We start from the raw sequence: 19,443 nt of genomic DNA, 5'->3' as shown, positions 1-19,443 counted from the left end.
TGTCAGCCCTCAGACACTCAGATTAAAGGGCCATTCAGTGTTTTTATGGTTACGTTCAGGTGAATCGAAGCTCTTCACAAGGAGACATGCTGGATTTCTTCATTTAAAGCTGTTTTTTAATCCACGCTGCTCTGTTCAGATATGGATAACGCCTCCTTTTGTTCACCCTCTTGATTCTTACCTTTTAACGTTTGTTCTGTTTTGATGCTCATGACGACAGTTGGTCCTCTTGTCATCCTCTCAGCTGCTTCTGAGGACAGTGACAGCAGACCTGAGGACAGACTGGCTGTGGATTGGACAGACGGAGGCTTCAGCCGTGGTTTTCCTGCTCTCTCACTTTAAAGCCTCTTGACTGGCTGTGGAAGACGCGGAACAGTTTGTGGTTGTTCAGACACACTGAAAGAACGAAAAGATGTCCGGCACAGAGAGGCGGGAGATGTGAGTCTTTCCTGGAAGTCATGAATAAAATGTTGCATGAATAAAAAAAAGCTTTGTTGATGGCCACACCAACTTCTCCTTCCTGCATTGCATTGTGGGATGACAGTAAAAAGTATGAAGCCGAAAACACTGAGCACAGGTATCCAATGATCACACAGCTCTGCTCTGTGCTCTCTGCAGGTGGGCTTTCAATGGTGGTGCTGCCCCCTTGTGTCTGAAAGGAGTTACTGCACCTGTCATGCTTAAAGGACTGCATAAAACTGACCTCAGAGCAGTTTCACATCAGTAATTCTGAACTCAGAGGGCAGAGACGTAACCTGTAATAATATATCAGAATTTATTTGTTGAATACATTTTGTGTCTGATGTGTAAAATAACTTATGGTTATTTAAATTCACAATCACATCGTATTTTTAATATCAGATGGAGGTCAGCGAAGGTGTTTGTCCAGAATATAAAGACCATTATTCTTAATATATTATATTCTTAGTTATATTTATCTTGGAAAACAACATGAAAACCAAACTCTTTTCAACATGCAGTTTTACATTTTCTCCACTAGAGGGCAGCAGAGCCTGTGTGTGCTGCTGAGGAGATGAACGCACACACTGAGGTGTGTGTTTATGAGGAGGTGTGGAGGCAGCAGAGGGCGCTGCTGATTGGCTGAGAGGCAGAGAAACGCTTTCTTACTGTCCTCCTCACACCTGTCCTCTGAGTTCTCCTTCCTTTCTTATTTCCTCCTCCTGCCTCCTTCTTCTTTCGACCTTCCTCACTTCTTCGTTTGGTTCGTCTTCCTCTTCTCTCTTGCTTTGCTGCTGGTCTCTCCTTAAGATTCTGTACCAGCGGTGGAACAAAACATTATTTTTACTGATTCCAGCAGCTTTTCATGTCTCCACACAGTTGATGGTTTCCATACCTCACACACTGGGCTGCTCATCTTTGAGCGTGTTTCATAAAGTTAAGACAAAAAGTTGCTCAAATACATTTTTAGAAAAGGTTTTTCAGTCGAATCCTAAAATAACACTCAGCGTCACACAGATGTCACATAAAGGCTCGAGCAGGACGAGCTCATGTACCGAGAATCTGACGAAGATCATGCAAAGCGTCTGCTTATGTGCTGCACGTATAGCCCTGGATGGCGAGTGTGATCACGCTGTCAGCTCTCCCACACAGCTCGCAGCTCTGCAGCCCACACACACCGCCAGGGATCAGAGGTGGATCTGCGTTAGCAAACAGCACAGAAGGGATGAACCAACACTGCTGCCTGCGAGAGCGTGGAGGGCAGCGGAGGACGGCTCGGCCTCCACACACACACACACACACACACACACACACACACACACACACACACACACACACACACTCGGGGGCATGTTCACATGTATAGGTGCACACGGGAGGAAGATCACAGCAGCTGAAGCAACGTGTGTCGTTTGATCTCGTCCTGCTGAACCCTCTGAAACACACTTGTGGAGTGTTTTTAAGTAGATTTACTGGATGATGGTGGAGATGTGAGTGTGTGAGGTTTGTCACACTAAAATACTCCTTAAGTCTGAAATCATAGGCTGTAAAAAAAAAAAAAAGAAGAAGACTTAACTGAATTATTGTTCATAAGTTATCAAATCTGCAGCTGTTTCTGTGACCTGTTGATGCTGACTTTGAGCAAGATGCTATTTTTAGAGCTCAGGTTCAGCCAGCGGACAATTAGCTTAGCTTAGCATAACAACTGAAAACAAGGGGACACAGTTAGCCTGGCTCTGTCCACTGTCTGTAGAGTAACCTGAGGCTTTCAAATACTTAAAGTACTACATTTCTTTCGAAGAGTAGAAGTACGCCTGTAACAGAGTATAAAATACTTTCCTTTAAACTTAAAGCTTGAACAGCTGCTCTCTGATTCAAACAGCTTTGTTTCACTTTGAAAATGTCTGACACACAAACGTAGTAGAACGTCCTAAATTGAGGACAGATTGAGGAACTGGTGACGGTGGCAGCAGTGTTTTAAACGGCTTCACTGTCTGAACACACACACACACACACACACACACACACACACACACACACACACACACACACACACACACACACACACACACACACACACACACACACACACACACACACACACACACACACACGAGCGTCCTGTGCAGATTCTTCATCTCCACACTCTTCAGTTAACAGGAGCAGTAATCACACCGTGATGCACAACACACTCACAGTGCAAGACACAAACAATACACACCTACACACACGACACACGTATATATATATATATACATGAGTTATTTCATCACACACACACACACACACACACACACACACACACCCCGTCCTCCCACTAATCACTCCGGCTAATTATCCTTCCCTGAACTCTGCTGCTGAACATGCAGAGGAGGCTGCAGAGCAGCTCCGTGTTTCTGGCGATGATATTTTAATACTGCTGAAGCTCCTGTGAGCTGGTGGTAATCTGAGCTGATGTTCAGGCCGTTAAACGAGAGAACACCTTCTGAAACAGCGTTCAGAGCGTCACCACACGACGCAAGCTACCTGCTAAAGCTGCAAGCAATAATATTTAATGTCTGCTCTCACAAAATGACAAACATTTACCTGTAAAACCAGAATACAACGTAAAAAGTTGTGGTTTTATCTGCAGTTATGTTCTGTTTGTTGGTGACAAGCGGCCTGCTGCACTGACTGGGAATATAATATTATTATATTTACGCTGATGTTCTGATGTTTTTAGAGTCTTCTCTTCTCTTCTCTTCTCTTCTCTTCTCTTCTCTTCTCTTCTCTTCTCTTCTCTTCTCTTTCTGTACTCGATATGGCCTCATGCTGCCACCTAGTGGCACTCCTGTAGCAAACATTAAGACTGAGTTACTGTATGTTTTACAGGTTGAACGGCGTCACAGTCTGTCACTGCTTAGAAAGTGAAACAAACATGAAACATTTAGAAATAAAAATGAGTAATCATGTAGCTTTTTGCCCCAATATTTGTATTTTAAGCATATTAAGGAGCCGTTTTTAAAGAATGATAAAACAGACAATTTGTTTTTGAACACACGTTTTCATAAATGACTGTTAAAGCCGTTATTAGTAAAGAGTTTATTTCTTTATTAGTTTATTAGTAAAGACTTTATTCAGTTTGTTTGACTGAATGAGTTAAATCATAACCTCAGAGATAACTACACAAAGAGAATGAAAGACAGAGGACGGATTCACGGCTGCTGAGCCGTCATGACAGTAAACCACAGAAATGTGACCCCGGCGTTGGACGGCGAGTCGAGGGAGGCCGCCACTACCTGCCACAGCCAGCAGGAGGCGCTCAGAGTCTCCTGCTGGCTTTGACCTTTCTGATGTTAAACTACAGATGATCTAAGTGTCATGGTGAATCAGAGGACAGTTGTTTGCAGGAGGAGCTGCTCATGCTCACATCACGCTCATGTTTATACGTCCGGCGTGTGCGTGAACACACACGCTAACTTTTAGTTCATGCAGAGGACAAACCGTGAGGATGCTGAGCTGCTCAGAGTCTCTGAAGCTCTCAGGCTGGAAACGTCTCGACGTCAGTGAACCCGCATCATGCTGCGATGGCTGTGCGTTAGAGTTCATTGGTTCCTGAACGGACTTTGGAGGTCATCGCTGAGCTCTGCTGTGACCAAACAGGCCGACCATCTCGCCAGCTTCTACTAAAACTGCTAAAGTAGGAAGGTTACATGCGTTATAATGGAAAAGCCAATACTTCAGTAAGCTAGGCTAAGCTAAGCTAACTGCCAGGATCTACCTGTCCAACAGGAAACAGGTTATCTCCACCTCACTCTTCATCCTCATCCTCTTCTTCAGTGCTCGCCAGCACACGAAAACAAACCACAGACTCACCCTCGTTTTGGGTCAAGCCTCGTCTGCTTGGCGTCTCACCGTGTCCACCATTTTTGTAGTTTCCTCTCGGGTGCGTGCTGCTGTTACTTTAGATGAGTCTAAATTCTGCAGTATCCTTCTCCTTCTGACACCCAGAGAGCTGATCACATCACCTGAGGCACGTCTGCACAGGTGTGTCCGGTCGCTCAGGGATGCTCTGTGGATTCGCTCTGTCCTCCTCTTCCGTCAGTGGGACTCTGGACTCCTGACGTCATCTTTATGCATCGAGCTCGACGTCAGAGAGGAAACTAGAGCAGCCAGCCTCCTTCTGACTCTCCCTCCTTCCTCTCCTCCTCTTCATCTGCATGCATCTCTAGTTTCCTCTTCCTGTCTCCTCCCCTCGTCTCCTTTCTGCTCCTGCATTGTCCTCCTTCTCCTCCTATCGTCTCCTCTCTTCCTCTCCTCCTGTGTTCTCTACTTGTACCAGTTGCAGGTAACCAGAGTTCATAGAAATGGGAGCAAGATGATATTAAAAAAAAAAAAAGCGGGAAGAGGAAGTGAAGGAGGGGAAATAAGGTGGAGGTAAAGAAAAAAGAGACGTCAAAGATTGAGGACAAGACAGGAGCAGGAGGAGCAGCAACAGCAGGTGAAGGAGGATGAAGACCCGAGGGAGGTGAAGGAGAAGCTGAGGAGGAGGGAGGGAAGGAAGAAGAGAGGGATGAAATAGGTGGGAAGAGGGACAGCAGGTGGAGAAAAATGAGGGGAGGAAGATGGAGGGAAAGCATAAGCAGGGGAGGAGGAGAAAGAGGAAAACAGAGACTGGGCAGAGGAAGAGGAGAAGGAGCAGCGACAGAGAAAGAAGAGGAGGCGTGGGAGGGGAAAAGGAGCAGGAGGAGGCGGAGGAGGAGGCGGAGGCATGCTGCAGGTGCAGCAACAGAAGTGCATGCAGGATGCTGATGAGCTATCAGAGAGTAGTGAAAAGCAAGAGGTCTCACTCCTCTGCTTTTTTCAGCTTCTTCTGACAGCTCTGCTTTTAGTGTTTAAATGATGAAACATTAGGAATGATATAATCTGTCCAACACATTCAGAAGCAGCTTTATTTACCATGTGTTTCACACTTTAGGTCCCGATTATCATTCCCAACGTTTTTAATTATGCTAAGAACAAAATCCTGCCCGGTGTGGCTCACTTTCTATGATATTGATGGTACTATTTTGAAAATCAATCAACGTTAATGTTTTGAGAGAGGGTAGACAGGAAGTGACATCATGCTTTCAGCTCTGCTCTCGTTGGCCATGGCATTATTTTTATTGTTTATAATTTACAGGCGCAGACTGCTTTGGCTGAGGGCTGCCATGCTTCTGAAAAGGCTTGAAAAGTTGGAGAAAACTGATGAATTATTTTTTCTCTCTCTCAAATTGCAGTTTTAAACTCACCTTTGATGTTGTTTAGCTATCGAAACTGCTAGCTAAACTGCTAGCTCAACAGGCCACATTAAGCTATCAGGTTACAGTGATTTCTCTGTGTTCAATACAAAGAGGTATTTTATATAATTATATTCTCATCATCGGATTCTTGGAAACTGAAAATTTCCCAAGTTGTTGTAGTAATTGTGTAAAGTGTGTTTTGTTAGCTGTTAGCCTGTTAGCTCGGACAGCAGTTAAGTTCGGCTCAGGGGAAATAATCGCTGACAGAGTGATCGGTCGTGTTGTGATTAGAGGATCTTTGGAGCCGTCTGCGGCCACAGCTCCCAGCAGCCTCCTGATGACAGACTGGGTGATGAGGATTACTGTGATTCTGCTGCAGAGGACGAACCGGGACCACAGGTGAGTCCTTATCACACCTTTATTTAAACAGCGTCCTGTGTGTGCGTGACACGCGCTGTGCGTGTTTAACGGCTGTGATGGACGCTCACACCGCGCGTGTCCGTGTGCGTGCGTGTGTGTGTCTTCTCTGGACGGATGTCCGCAGACATGACAGCAGGACAGATCAACTTCAGCCCTGATCATTTTATCCGAACCTTTTTCCGCCGAACTCGTTTGATGTGAGCGCTCGTGCTCGCCTCGTTAATTAGCGCTGACGGGCTTCCGGTCACATCGCGCCGGAGCACCGCGGACAGAACGAGAGCAACACCAAAAAAACACTCCATCTGTGAGAATCGGCCGCGGGATTATTGATCATTCACGGTGTATTGATGGTATTGGTGTGCTTGCTGTCGCGTGCTTGGACGGGCCTGACGCAGCCTCCTCGTGCTCTTCTCGCTCCGTGGTGTGTTCAGGGTCTCCTCACGGAGCTCAGCGTTTGATCCGCTGTGATGTGTGACTTCATTCACTCAGCCTGCTCTCTGCATGCGGAGGTGAAGCCTGCTGGATGTGTCCATGTCCAAACAGAACTGACTATGTCCTTTGTCCACTGCATCGCAGTCTTCATGATGTCCTCTGATCATCTCTACATCCCAAAGTTTCACTTCAGTGTTCCTGCTGTTTAATTTCATAACTGCCGTCTTCTGTGTTGAGTCTGTACCTTTACTTCATGATTAGCTGTGCAGGAGGACAAACACGTCTTCATGAGACACACACTGAAGCCTCAGAGGACTTGAATGTTGAATATGTCGATAATATGCTGTAATATTGTTTGAAGTTTGATCCACACTAGTTGTACAGCTTCTTGTCAGCGTCATGGTGAAACCCTCCGTGGCTTGCTGTCCTTTCAGTCTCATCGATCTGGTTTTCCAGTGCGAGGGCATTCCTGAGCGGAGAGCACTTTTACTGAAATGGTTCCTCTGAGTTTAACACTGCCATGAGAAGAACTGGAGGACAGAATCAACTAAATTTGACGAGGACCTCTCACAGCTTTGCTGGAGCATCGAGAAGCTCCAGTTTGCACGAGCGTCAGGCGTCTTTGAGCTTCAGACTGCAGCTTCAGTCCCGTCTCTTGTATTGGAAACCAGATTTATTGGTTCCACTGCTGCCTGTGCGATACACAGAGACGTTATTTTAAGGTTTAATAATGGTCTGTGCATGAGTTTCGAGCTCTCACTGTAACAGACTTCATTATGACACTCGGCCTCAGTGGACGTAGCTCCACTTTTATCTCCACGATGAGAACATCAGTGCTTTAATATCTGTTCCAGAGCAGCGTTCGTTCGTTCGTCCTCCTCCTGTCTGAATGTCCTCTGTTAATGAAGCTCTGAGATGAGACTTTACAGGTTTTAGGTCCCACAGTGTCCCTCTAACATCTCGTAACGTTACTTTAGGCGTGATGGCTGAACTGGTCTTATTACATTACAGAGAGTAGCTCTAATATTATTTCACATTCAACAACCACAGTTTGGGCAAATGTTTGGACCTTCATCACTTCATACATTCAGCTACTTTGACTTCAGCCTTGAATTTTTTTATGATATCCATTCAGAAGTGAGTCCATAGACCCAGATAAAGCCCGTACATGACTTTTAAATGTGTGGTTAATCCATTGAAAACCTCTCGGACATGTGATGAAGGTTTTTCGATGCTGTCTCTACCAGGTCTGCAACTAACGATGCTCTCATTATTAATTAAACTGCAGTTTAAATTTGCATTTTAATGTGTAAAAATCAGCTTGTCGGTGCCCTCTGGTGGTTAAACCATGCAGTGACACAGTTTCTGGCATTTCTGTAATGCAGTGTTACAGTTGGTAACGCACCGTACCGACACGTCTGTGGTACGCTCGCGTTCATCGAAACGTTGCTGCGAAGTGCAACTGGTCGAGCAGTGTTGAACAGTGCTGTAGCTTGCTAGCTGACCAGCGCTAATATAACCTGCGAGCGGACTGTCTGGTCAGTCCATCGTGTTCCTGCAGTAAAGGACAGCACAGAATAAGAAACGCTCCTTCAGTCCTCCAGCGTCTCTGCCGTCTGGCTGAGCTCAGTTGCATCAGGTTACTCACGTATTTATTCCTCAGTTCGCTGGTGTTTGATTAAATTACCACAGCAGGGTCAAATCTGCTGGCAGGTTATTCAGTCATGTTTCAGATGTGATGATTGTAGAGCTGGATGTTCATAGTTTGTGTCTGGAGTTTGCTGTAATAATATATACAAATAGATGATCCCATGACATTCCCGTAATGCAGTTCAGCTACAGTGTTTATTTAATATTGAAACTGTCCTTTCTACATGACTTTATAGAGCTGTACATCATGTGGTTCGGCAGATCTGCAACGATTAGTTAAAGCAAAAATATCAAACCTCAGTCAGCTGCAGCGTCTCTCGTGTGAGGATTTTCTGCTTGTTTTCGTCACGTTTCACAGCGAATTTTGATTTTGGTCTGTTGATCGGACAAAACGTGACGTTTGAAGACATCGCCTGAGGCTGAAGACGGCTGGCGAAGGTGTTAACAGTTAACTGGTCAGTCGAGAAATCTTTCAAACAATTAAGAAAAGAATTAGTCCCAGTAAAGTTACCTGATTAACGACAGACAGTCAGTGATTTGTTCATTTTTAATAGAGAGGTGGCCCTAAAACAAATTAATCCGAACCCTACAGTAGAAACTATGCAGTACTCATGTCTGTAAAATATTTGTTCTGTGTATTTTCAGCAGCACAGATGCTACTGAATGATCATAGGAATACTACAGGAATACTTCAGGAATACTACAGCAGCAGTGTCTCTACGATCCTCCCGCTCTGCCGTGACTTTGACCACAAAGGCGACTCTGCTCTGTGGAGGATGAAGGCTGAAATACAGACCAAAATGACAGTAGATAGGATAGAGAACATTACAGATCCAAGGCGACGCTGACAGAAGGCGGGATGGGAGAAGAATGCGTGAGCTCCTTCAGCACCGCGGACAAGACGAACCTCAGTCTGATGAAGGATCGAAGATTCAGGCGCACTCACATTTCACATTTTTTCACCCCCCCCCATCCCTTCTTATTATAGACCTGGACATACTTTGTGTATGCAGTTTGACACGAGTCAGGCTGGACGTCCAAGTCTCATAGTGTCCTGTCATGTTGCTACAGTTTTTCTACCTGCAGACTGCGGTCTTAGCCTCTGATTTGTCTTCTTCTTCTGTGGTATTTGTTTGATGTGATCCGTGGGTTTAGTGCAGTGCGTCCTGCCTCTGTGGCAGCAGCCTCGTGTCTTGTGATGTGAGGATTTCTCTTTAATATTCCTGAAATGTGCAGAAGCTGCAGCTCCGCATGCAGCCGCTCACATCCTCTGCCATGAATGTGTGATGTTCCTGGCTGCGCGCTAAACCAGCGGCGAGGCGATTTCTGCGTTTGTCGCCGCGTGACGGTGCGCGTTTTTCCACTCTGCTGCCGACACACACACACTTTTCCTCCCTCTTCCTTCACCACTGTTCTGCTTCCACCTCCTCCATCCCTCCATCCATCCGTCCATCCATCCAGTCAGCCTGTCTGGACTCGACACGTCCTCCCCTCCTTCCTCCTCCTCTTTCTACGGCAGAACAGCGGAGGAGAAAAAACTAATGTTTTAGCAGTGATAATAAGCAAAGCGCCGTACATACGGGGGGGGTGACGCCGGCGCTGCAGCGGCGGATCGCTCGGCTGTCAGACGCAGAGGAATGATAATTAGAAAGAGATTGACTCGGCAACAAGAAGAAAAAGAGGAAGAAGAGGAAGGAAGGAGGAGGAAGAGGAGAGGAGCCGGGCCTGCAGCAGTGAAGCGAGTGGAGGAGTACGTGAAGGAGGAGACGAGGGAGGAAGGATTGATCACAATCTGATCACAAACAGGGAGAAGAGGGAGAACGGCGGAGCAGCGGCGGCGGTGTGTGGTTTTTTTTTTTTTCGGAGGGAGATGATGGTGACAGCAGCAGCGGAGGAGGAGATAGAGGGATGAGCAGGGATCAATAATCCTCCCTCCTCCTCCTCTTCCTCCTCCCCCACCTTCATCCCTCCATCACCTCTGCAGGAGCCGCTGAAACCTGTGAGACACTGCTGCCTGCTTTTTATCCCTGTCGCTTTTTTCCGGATGCTGCATCGTCTGTGTGTGTGTGTCTGTGCATGTGTGTGCGCGCGCGTGTGTGTGCGTGCTCGTGTCTGTGTCATGCGTGTGTGGCTGTGGCTGTAAAGGCCATAAGGACTGTTACGTGACTGTATGTGCGTGTGCAGCCCATGTGAATTATTTAGTGTGTGATGCATGCATATGTTTGTGCGCGATGTGTTTCGTGTATGTGTGTGTGTGTGTGTGTGTACGTGCTGTGGAAGTAGGCTGTGTGTGGAGTATGTGTGGGCTGTATGAACTGTGTGTGTGAGTGTGTGTGTGGATGGCAGATAACATGACTGCAAAATTGGCCAATTAAAACAGTCCTGCGACTGTTAAATGAAGCTGAAATAATAGAAGTCAGACTATGAAAACAGCGTAAACCGCCTACGCTCGGATAAATCCTGCGTGTGTGCAGAAAGTACAAACTGAACTGGCTCACAGGCTTCACTCCATGTTTCCTAACAACCGGAGCTGAAAGCACCAGGGCTCCAGTTCAGTCATTTTCATTATCGATTAACCTGCCAGTTATTTTCTGATTAATTGTGAGAAATGCCCTTTACGGACGACACGATTGAGAGGATTCAAATTTAAAACCCAGAAATGTACTTATGTCGTACAGTAAACGATTCATTTCCCCGTGAAACTAGCACACGTTAAAGGGTTAAATCAGTCAGATTACAACAAAAACAACATGTTTTCCCACCTGTTATCATGGTGTTTACTGTGTTTTCAGGACTATACGTCGCATCAGTCAAAAAATGCATCACGAAGACGAAAAAAACATATTTAAGTCGCATTTATTTAGAAATTTATTTCACAAAATCCAAGACCCAGAACAGACATTTAATCTGAAAAGACAAGTTATTCAACTACACAAAGCACACAGAGCAACAGGCTGAACAGGCGTCCACTATGTTAACGGTTATTCAGCTGCACAGTAGCATAAGAACACACCTAGAGGCTGGAAAGGCTAAATCAACAGAACAAGCCAGCGAGGCCAACAAGCAAGTTAGCGGTAAGCAAGTTCACCGAGCTCCCGATCTCATTCCACATCACTGAATCCACTGAACCTTCTGAACGGCTCCATCAACCCCAGAGGAAGATGAAGCGCCGTCTCCCCTTCGGCGAGGCCGTCGTCAGACTCGGCATTCAGTTCATTTTTCAGTGCGGAAAATACGGTGGTGCCTTTGAGAAGAATATTTGGCCATTTGAAGGCAGCAGAAACGCGTCGCTCATTTCCACATCCAGCAGATACTCCCTCTCTTTTGGCTCTGGTTTTGGTCTCCACCATCTCCTGAGGGGACATCTGTCTCTAACTGTGTCTGTCTGCTGTCCACTGCTGAGCAGGTGTTGTACAGCGGCGTCTTCTCTGAGGACGGATCCTCGCCACGACGCCATGAGAGCTGTGGGAGTGAAGCAAAACAGTAAAGTTCGAGGTGAACTCAGTGTAAATCTGAGGGGTCCAGCTTCACATTGTCCTTTAATGCGTTGTTATTATAGAAACGTCCATCATAACCGCTTTAAGTTCACTCATGAGCTTTTTCACACCTGAGAGTTTGGATTGGTCGGTGGTTCACCTGTTCATCTCGCAGTGTGCAGACTCCGTCCTCTGATGGAGACTGTCCCCTCTGAGGGAAGTCATCTGTCCCACCAGATGCCTCTGAAAACTCATCAGGGTCTTGTTAATAGATAGAAAATTCATTTTTAAAGCTATTTTGATAATTGTCTTATTAAGTAACTTAAAAATGGAAGAAGGAAAGTTGATTGATTGGTTTAAATTTTTTGAATGCGCGTTTAGTAAAATTAGTGACTTTTGGTCAGAAAAAAGAAGGAATTAAGAAGTACGATGGGAACATTTTCTGTGTTTTCTAACATTTACAGATGATTAAAGGTACACTGTAAATGTTTTGACCACATGGGGCGCTACAGAGCAGCATGAAGAAACGTCACAGAAGAATAAGAGAGGTTCAGGATAAGAGTCCGACATGCTGCATGAGGCCCAAAGGTTATGGATGAGGGTGCGATGTGTGCTGGGTGAGCTAATTGATTAACCAAGCAAATAATAGATTAATCGATAGTAAAAAAAACTGACCTGCTGCAGCTGTGCACGGCCTTTTATCCTCTCTGTGTCGTGGTTTGGCTTCTCCAGCTGCTCGCAGGCTGTATCGTGTCGTAATCAAGCTCAACCACATTAAAAGGCAGGCAGCTGTTTTCATCAAACGAGCTCTGAGAAGCGGCTGCAGACGATGTGCCCAGCAGCCAGCTGACACAGTTAGAGAGGAGCTGGTGGAGAAAGTGGAGCAGTTACTACCTAAAGCCACATATACAACCCTCCGTCATCCACAATGTCACCCCAAAGCTCCCGGTTACATATCATCTCCAGTTTTAACGTCCACACCAGGCAAAGTTCACCCCAGACAAACTGAGACTAATGCAGGAGGACGTCGACAGGAAGTCCTTCAGCCTACATTCGTGCACATTTTGGCAAACTGGCTCGATCAGAAGTGTACAAAATGAGTTACTGTCCCTTGCTCGCGATGTAACCGTGAAACGTTGTACGTTGTATTAAGAAATGATCAGATTTACCTGTGTCCTCTCTTGCTTTCCGTAGTATTCCGTAGTAGTTTGGTTCCTATGAGTATAAAGATGGTTGGTGTTAGCCATGAACATTCGCTTCAGATCAAGTCCTGACTGACGGCTGGACAGCGGAGCGTCCACACACAGAAGGAATGAAAGCTCAATTACTAAACACACACGCACACACACACACACACACACACACACACACACACACACACACACACACACACACACACACACACACACACACACACACACCGCCGTGGTCGCCTCTGTTTCTGCTCGACTTTGTACACACTGCGTTTGGAACAGGCGATCAGGCATGAACCAACGATCTGCAGAGAGCCTGCACGTGCAGAGAGAAAGGTAGAGAGACCCTGACAGAGACAAAGGGAGAGAGGGAGCGAGGGAGAGGGATGGTGGTCAGTTAGTGAGTCATGAATAATTGAATGGGCTTAATGGGAAGAGATATAAAAGCTGAAACTGTTTGGCTGCTTTGCAATAGAGACCAGAGGGCTCGCCATTTCCTGTGTGTGTGTGTGTGTGTGTGTGTGTGTGTGTGTGTGTGTGTGTGTGTGTGTGTGTGTGTGTGTGTGTGTGTGTGTGTGTGTGTGTGTGTGTGTGTGTGTGTGTGTGTTCACTGTGATGGTACATCCATGTATGAAACTTTTTCTAAAGCAGCAACTTTGCACATTAGTGGCTCAAAGTGGTAACTGGCGATAAGTGTGAGGGACTACATTACCCAGAGTTCTTGGAACACACCTCACAGGATTATGTAGTAGGTTGAGTGATATGCTAACTCTTCTCCGGAGGCGTAATACCAGAGTGCGACTGTAAATAAGCAATGCCTGAGCCCACTAAGGATCAGTACCAGGGCTCATCCGGCCATATTTTAGTGGGTCGTACAGCAGGTCTTTCTGCGCTATCCTCTGCTGTGTTTCGTCCACTTCAGCCCACTGGTGTCCTCCTTTATCACAGCTGAGCTCTACAGTGCAGCACAGTGCATCGCTCTGAATGTCAGTGAAAATTAGTGTTTTGCTGCAAGTGACTTTGAGTTGTGACACTGAGGTTGGCGAAACGCACAGATTCACTGCAGCACTAATGGACCTGCAGTTGAATCTCTCAGCTCTCATCTCTGTTTCTCATTAGCTCATTAGATTTTACACTTTAACGTGTAGAAATTCAAAGCTCCACAGACCTGCTGTGCCTGGCTGCAGTTGCTAAGCTGTGATTGGACAATCACTGGTATAGAAATGTAGAGAAATCCAATTGTAGCCTTGACAGGTCTTAATCTGGGACATCACGCAGGATGTTTCTTTGACACGAACCCCATAGTGTTCAATATTGTGTAACGTTAGCTTTGAGAACGGCTAGCTGCAGCCTGGATGTGGCTACCAAGAGCAAGAAGTGATACCAACAGCAGACTCCAGGATTTGATTTGGACAAATGTGGAGAAAATACAGCAAAGACTTTCAGACCACATAGGCTGAATTCACAGCTTCACACCAGAAGCTTCGCTGAGAATTGAAGCGCTGCAGCACGCAGTCACACAAAGCATGGATCCACTATTACTGAGGCCGTTTTTGTCTTTTTGAAATGAATTGTCTTCAGGCGCTCCACTGATACAGTGATGCACACAGAGCAGCAGAGGATTGAATGGGTAGAGATAGGCAGAAGATCTGAAACTGAGTGACAAAAAGAGAAAATGGAAAGAAAGAAAGAAAGAAAGAAAGAAAGAAAGAAAGAAAGAAAGAAAGAAAGAAAGTGAGGAAGACCAACAGAGGTGGACTAAGACAGAGGGGGAATAGTGATAGAGTGTGGGAGGACAGGCTGATGGTGTGTGATGATTTTTCTTGTCTCTGATGGGTTAGACAGAGCATGTCATTGGTATTTATGGGCTGAGAGACCTCGCACTCCTAGCAACCGCAGAGAAAGACAGAGAAGTGAAAGGGATGGAGATGAGAAAGTTACGGCTATATGAAAACAGAAAGCTACATGGATGGAGGGCGAAAGACTGAAGGAAGAGGGCAGAGGAAGGATGAAGGTATGGAGAGGCAGCAGAAATAGAAAATGAAAGGAACAGGAGGTGAAGATAGAAAGATAGAGAATCAAATTCAAAACAAGTGAACGTAAAAGACGTAAAAAAAGAGGGACAGACAGATGAAAGGGGACAGGAAAGAGGTGATTCTCACAGAACGACGTTCTTGTTGACTCTTCTTCTGCTGTTTTACCTACACTCTTCTCATCCTCCCTTTCTTTCTGCTCTTCTTTTTCATGTGCCGATGGATGACGTGAAGAAGGATCTGAATATGCCGTCCACCAGGATGAGAATGAATCCCAGATGCCTCACTGCGTCCAGGAGGAAGACAAACATCTGACATGACATTTAACCTTTGCGCATCACTCCCTCTGACAGGCCGGCTGCAGGTTGACAGGCTGAATCCTGCAGGTGAACCCATGGACCAGGAAGAGGTCAACCTGTCCTCTCTCAGAAGATGATCTTCAACCGACGTTGCATTTTCTTTTCGTGGAGCTTTGCGTTGTGTTGATTTCTCAAGGTTTGGATCCAGACTGTTCTGCTGACGGAGGGGGTCTGAACTCAGTGCTCGTCTCTTTTGTTGCCCATAAAACTCTCAAAGTTGGAGAATTACCACCCGGGATTTTATTATGAGGCTCAACAGGGAAGGAGGTGGTTAGGCAACTTCTGTGGGAGTTCCTGCAGGGTCTGCGTTTCTGCTGCCGCACTTGAAGTGGTTTCCTGGACAGTCTGCTGCCGCTCAACAATGATAATGTGCAATATCCTAAACACAGAGGGACAAACCAAGTCTCTGTCAGCTGTGGTCTCCACGCCTGCTTCTGAGAAACCAGCGATCTGATCATCTGCATGGAGTCCAAGGAGTGGATACAGCTGACTCACTGACAACAGAAAATCAGTTTTTTGTGGGGAACGAGACAATCTGTTTCTCTGTATTTGTTCTGTTTTTGGCCGCCATGGGTCTGAACCCCAGCGGAAACACCTGACTGAACCAGGGGATGGTCCACCACTCCACATACCTCCCTGATTGGAGCCAGCGGGGACAAGGTCCATCTTGATCTACGAATCAGAACTCGAAGAAGAAAAAGTCCTCTCCCCCCCACTTACCTCTGGTGGGGGGGAGGGTGAAGGGTGTTTTAGTTTTCAGAGTGTAGGCTTTAGGCCTTAGGGTGTAGTTTTGTAGTTATTTAGACACTAGATTGTAGGTTGTTAGGCTAGACTGGCTAGTTTCAGATTAGTTGTGTTAGACTTCTGTTTAGTAATAGTCAGTCGTACTAGTTTTAGCCTTTGGCCTGCTGCTCATTTGCCAAACACGCACCAGCTGTAGCTGTGATTTAGCAGCAATCATCTAGTGCAGAAGTTCACGTTCAGCCTCATCTGGCTGTGTTCAACCTGGATCTGTCCAACTGGAACAGCCAGCAGCATTTAGGCTCCTGAGGAATTTACTGCTAGTGAACCCTGGGCATTTTCCCACCTGTTGTTCATCCTGAGGTTTCCTAGCCATTAGCCTGTGTGCTAACCTTGAGACGAGTTTGTCATGGATGCTAATCAAGGCCCGGGCCAGGGCAGCCCAGAAAGCCCTAACCGAGCCGTGGAGTACCTTCTCGAACTCAACAACATCATCGAGAGCCAGCAAAAGCTTCTAGAAACGCAGCGACGCCGAATCGAGGAGCTGGAGGTCCAGCTAGACCGTCTCAGCCAGGAGAACAAGGACCTGCGTTTGGACCGGCAACCGGTTGCTCCTCCTTCATCTGCTCCTCCTCCCGAGCCGCCTCTCCCACCTCCTCCTCCACCGCCTCCACCGGCTCAGACCACATCGACATCCATTTCTACCAAGAATCACCACCACCACAACAGTCAATACCAAGCTCCTCCCCAGCCTCCCTCCTCTATTCCCCTCCACCATAGCCACCACCAGCATCATCAGCACCACCACCACTCCTCCACCCACCACTGCTATAACAGCACCAATAGCACCAATATGACTGCGATCCCGGTTCCTGCTCCTGCTCCGGCTTCAGCCCCGACCTCCATCTCGATCCCAACGCAAATCCCTGCTCCGATCTCCTCCTCAGCCCCTGCTCCACCTCCTCCTCCTCCAATCCCACCCAGGGATCAGCCACGGGCCCACACCCGGCTGACTCGAGCGCCCTCCACCAGCACTGGCACCAACACCAACTTCGTGGAGAAAGAGAAGGAGAGGCTTGAGCGCCTGCACAGAGCCAATGCCTCCAACAACCACCACGCCCACACCCTCCACCACCACAAATCGTAAGTTAGAGTTTAAGGTATACTTACTACAACCAAAGCAAAGGTTTGCACGAGAGGATGGCAAGCCTGATCTCAGCAGTGGATAGAAATGACCAAGTCTACCATTTAAACCAGAATTCTGAGTTTCTACTTCAGAATTTCTATTAAAAAATTGGGATAAAGTTGTAAATCTGACATAAGATGCCATATTGAATATGAGGTATCGAAGGACCTCTCCCTCTGATTCACAGCAATGGTGCGTTCAAATGCTTCTTTAGAGATTCAGCTTTCTAATTTCTAATGGGTAACCAGTGCCTTTAAACCTCTGCTGTTGTTAGTGTTGATATGGCATCCCTTCTCTACATTTCCAACCTGGCTGCAGGCCTGCCTTCCCTGCGTCTGTTTTGCCAAAACTCGTGTTGATCTTTGACTTTGTTCGCTACTAACTTTGCAGCTTCTCTCACGCAGGTTTTGTGCAAGCCTAGAAATATGTGCCCACATGCTAAATCTGACCTGGAAACGTCGTTTTGCCAAAAAATGCAAACAACAGATTCTAAGGCAAAGCTGTTTTGGTGAATGTTATTTATTGTAAAGCATTGCCGAAGTGTTTCTTCCTCCAGGGGTGAGGGAGCAGCCCTGTGCATTCATTCTGTACCAAGATAGCGTGATTGTTGGGTGTACAGGGTTGATAAATATTCATCCTTTTATCAGCTAATAGGGCTACAGAGTGGAAGCTTGTGTTGGGGATTTATTTATGGGGGGAGAACAGGAGTGCATGAGACTCCAGAGACAGAAGAACTAAACGACGAGAGCATCTCTAACACTGATAATTGGCGGAGCAAAGACTGAACGGGGTTATGTAATAGATATTTCTGCTAAGCGATCGGATTGGTCGGTTTTGCTGAGACCATAAAGAAAACATCCTGTGCTGTCAGGAAGTGTTGAGAACGCCGCCGCTTTCGGCATTGGTCTTTGTACACGGGGCTGTGCGGTGCCGTAGGCCACAGGATGCAGGGTTGCAGCCGTCCCATGCGTCTCCCAGTCCGTCCCTTTGTAACTGGAGACGCTGAACTGCTGCCTGTGGGAAGTGCTGGTCATGGCGATTGCTGTTGCTATGCAACTGTGGAAAACCTGTTTGAAGGACGACACTCCTGCAAACAGTTGAAATGGTTTTAATCTGGCCCCGTGCTCTGAGCGCTGAAGGCTTTGCTAAGCTTGCGCCGCTGTTGGGAACATAGAGCATCGCCTCCTTTTCACTGCAAACACCGAGAGCAAGAGAAACGAGGCTCCCGATAGACCTGCAGAGATGAAGGCTGGGGAAACGCAGCGATGACTCATGGAGACGGATTTAATACTACTATTGCTTTGTCTTATAAGCTCTCATACGTGCAGCCAAAAAGTAAAGCAGATTGAGCCGAGGTGCAAAGAGTGTGACTCAGACGTTCACATCTGGCTTCATCTGACGCATTCTGAGGCTTCGAAGTTGAGGGGATGAAAATCCTCCGAGCCCTGAGTCATGGGACGTTCAGGTACAGCTGATATCGTGAGAAAAAGCCGACCTCAAGCTTGCTAATGATGTAACAGGCAGAGAACAGTGATGGGGTCTGACAGCAGTGAAGATAACGCTGATTCCTCATGAAATCACACAGCACAATCGGCTGCTCGCTGCCTCTTCGAGTGACTGAGCGCCATCCAATAAATCCCACACTGCACTGGGGCAGATGATGGCAGGGAGGCATGGCGGCATGGCGCAGAGCTGCCTACACTGGTTTCTGAGTGATTTCGTATTGGGCATGATGCAGCAAAATTCAAAACACCCTCACACAGATTTATCTTGCAGCACCTTGCCGCACCTCAGGCTGAAGCAGAGGAAAAACAAGGCGCTCACACAAGGAAGCAGTAAATACTGTAGGACGTGACAAAGCAGTCCGAACAGAAGCTTCACAGAACTGCATGCAGCATCTCAGAGTCTCAAACTTCTGTCACAGAGATTTAGTTTTGTGTATTTATAGCGGCCATATTGTCATGAAAAACAACTGTCTCCATCCTCCATCCAACACCTGCGTTTGCCAACACTGTGATTTACACTTTGTGTCATCGCAGCCATTTTTAAAGTAGAGCAAATTTAGAAACAAACAGAAACACATGTTTGTCTCAAGTACCCTGAGGGTTCCTGCACTCAGGTCACATTCGCCCCACAAGTCTCCGTGGGTCGCTAGTAGCCAGTTAGCTTGAAGCACGATCACCTTGAGGGGTCGGGTGTGATTGGCGGCACGTGAGTTCACCACGACACAACA

General features: G+C 46.8%; 1 protein-coding gene across 2 annotated transcripts in view; it reads left to right on the top strand.

Moving 5' to 3' along the window:
- The first annotated feature begins 6,030 nt into the window (after positions 1-6,030).
- Positions 6,031-19,443, top strand: part of LOC139334984 (IQ motif and SEC7 domain-containing protein 1-like) — a 126,078-nt gene continuing 112,665 nt past the window's right edge. Inside the window, exons 1-2 of one of the 2 annotated variants that reach the window (XM_070968312.1) lie at positions 6,031-6,119; positions 15,159-17,167. In XM_070968312.1, the coding sequence (XP_070824413.1) occupies positions 16,434-17,167 (734 nt within the window). In that variant the 5' untranslated portion in view covers positions 6,031-6,119; positions 15,159-16,433. Of the gene's footprint in view, positions 6,120-9,809; positions 10,222-15,158; positions 17,168-19,443 lie in introns of those variants that run through there. The other variant, XM_070968313.1, reaches the window with a different exon arrangement.

Source organism: Chaetodon trifascialis, chromosome 8 (assembly GCF_039877785.1).
Source record: "Chaetodon trifascialis isolate fChaTrf1 chromosome 8, fChaTrf1.hap1, whole genome shotgun sequence".
Classification (NCBI taxonomy): Eukaryota; Metazoa; Chordata; class Actinopteri; order Chaetodontiformes; family Chaetodontidae; genus Chaetodon; species Chaetodon trifascialis.
Note: the sequence above shows the minus strand (reverse complement) of the source record. Positions and strands in the feature narration are given on the sequence as shown.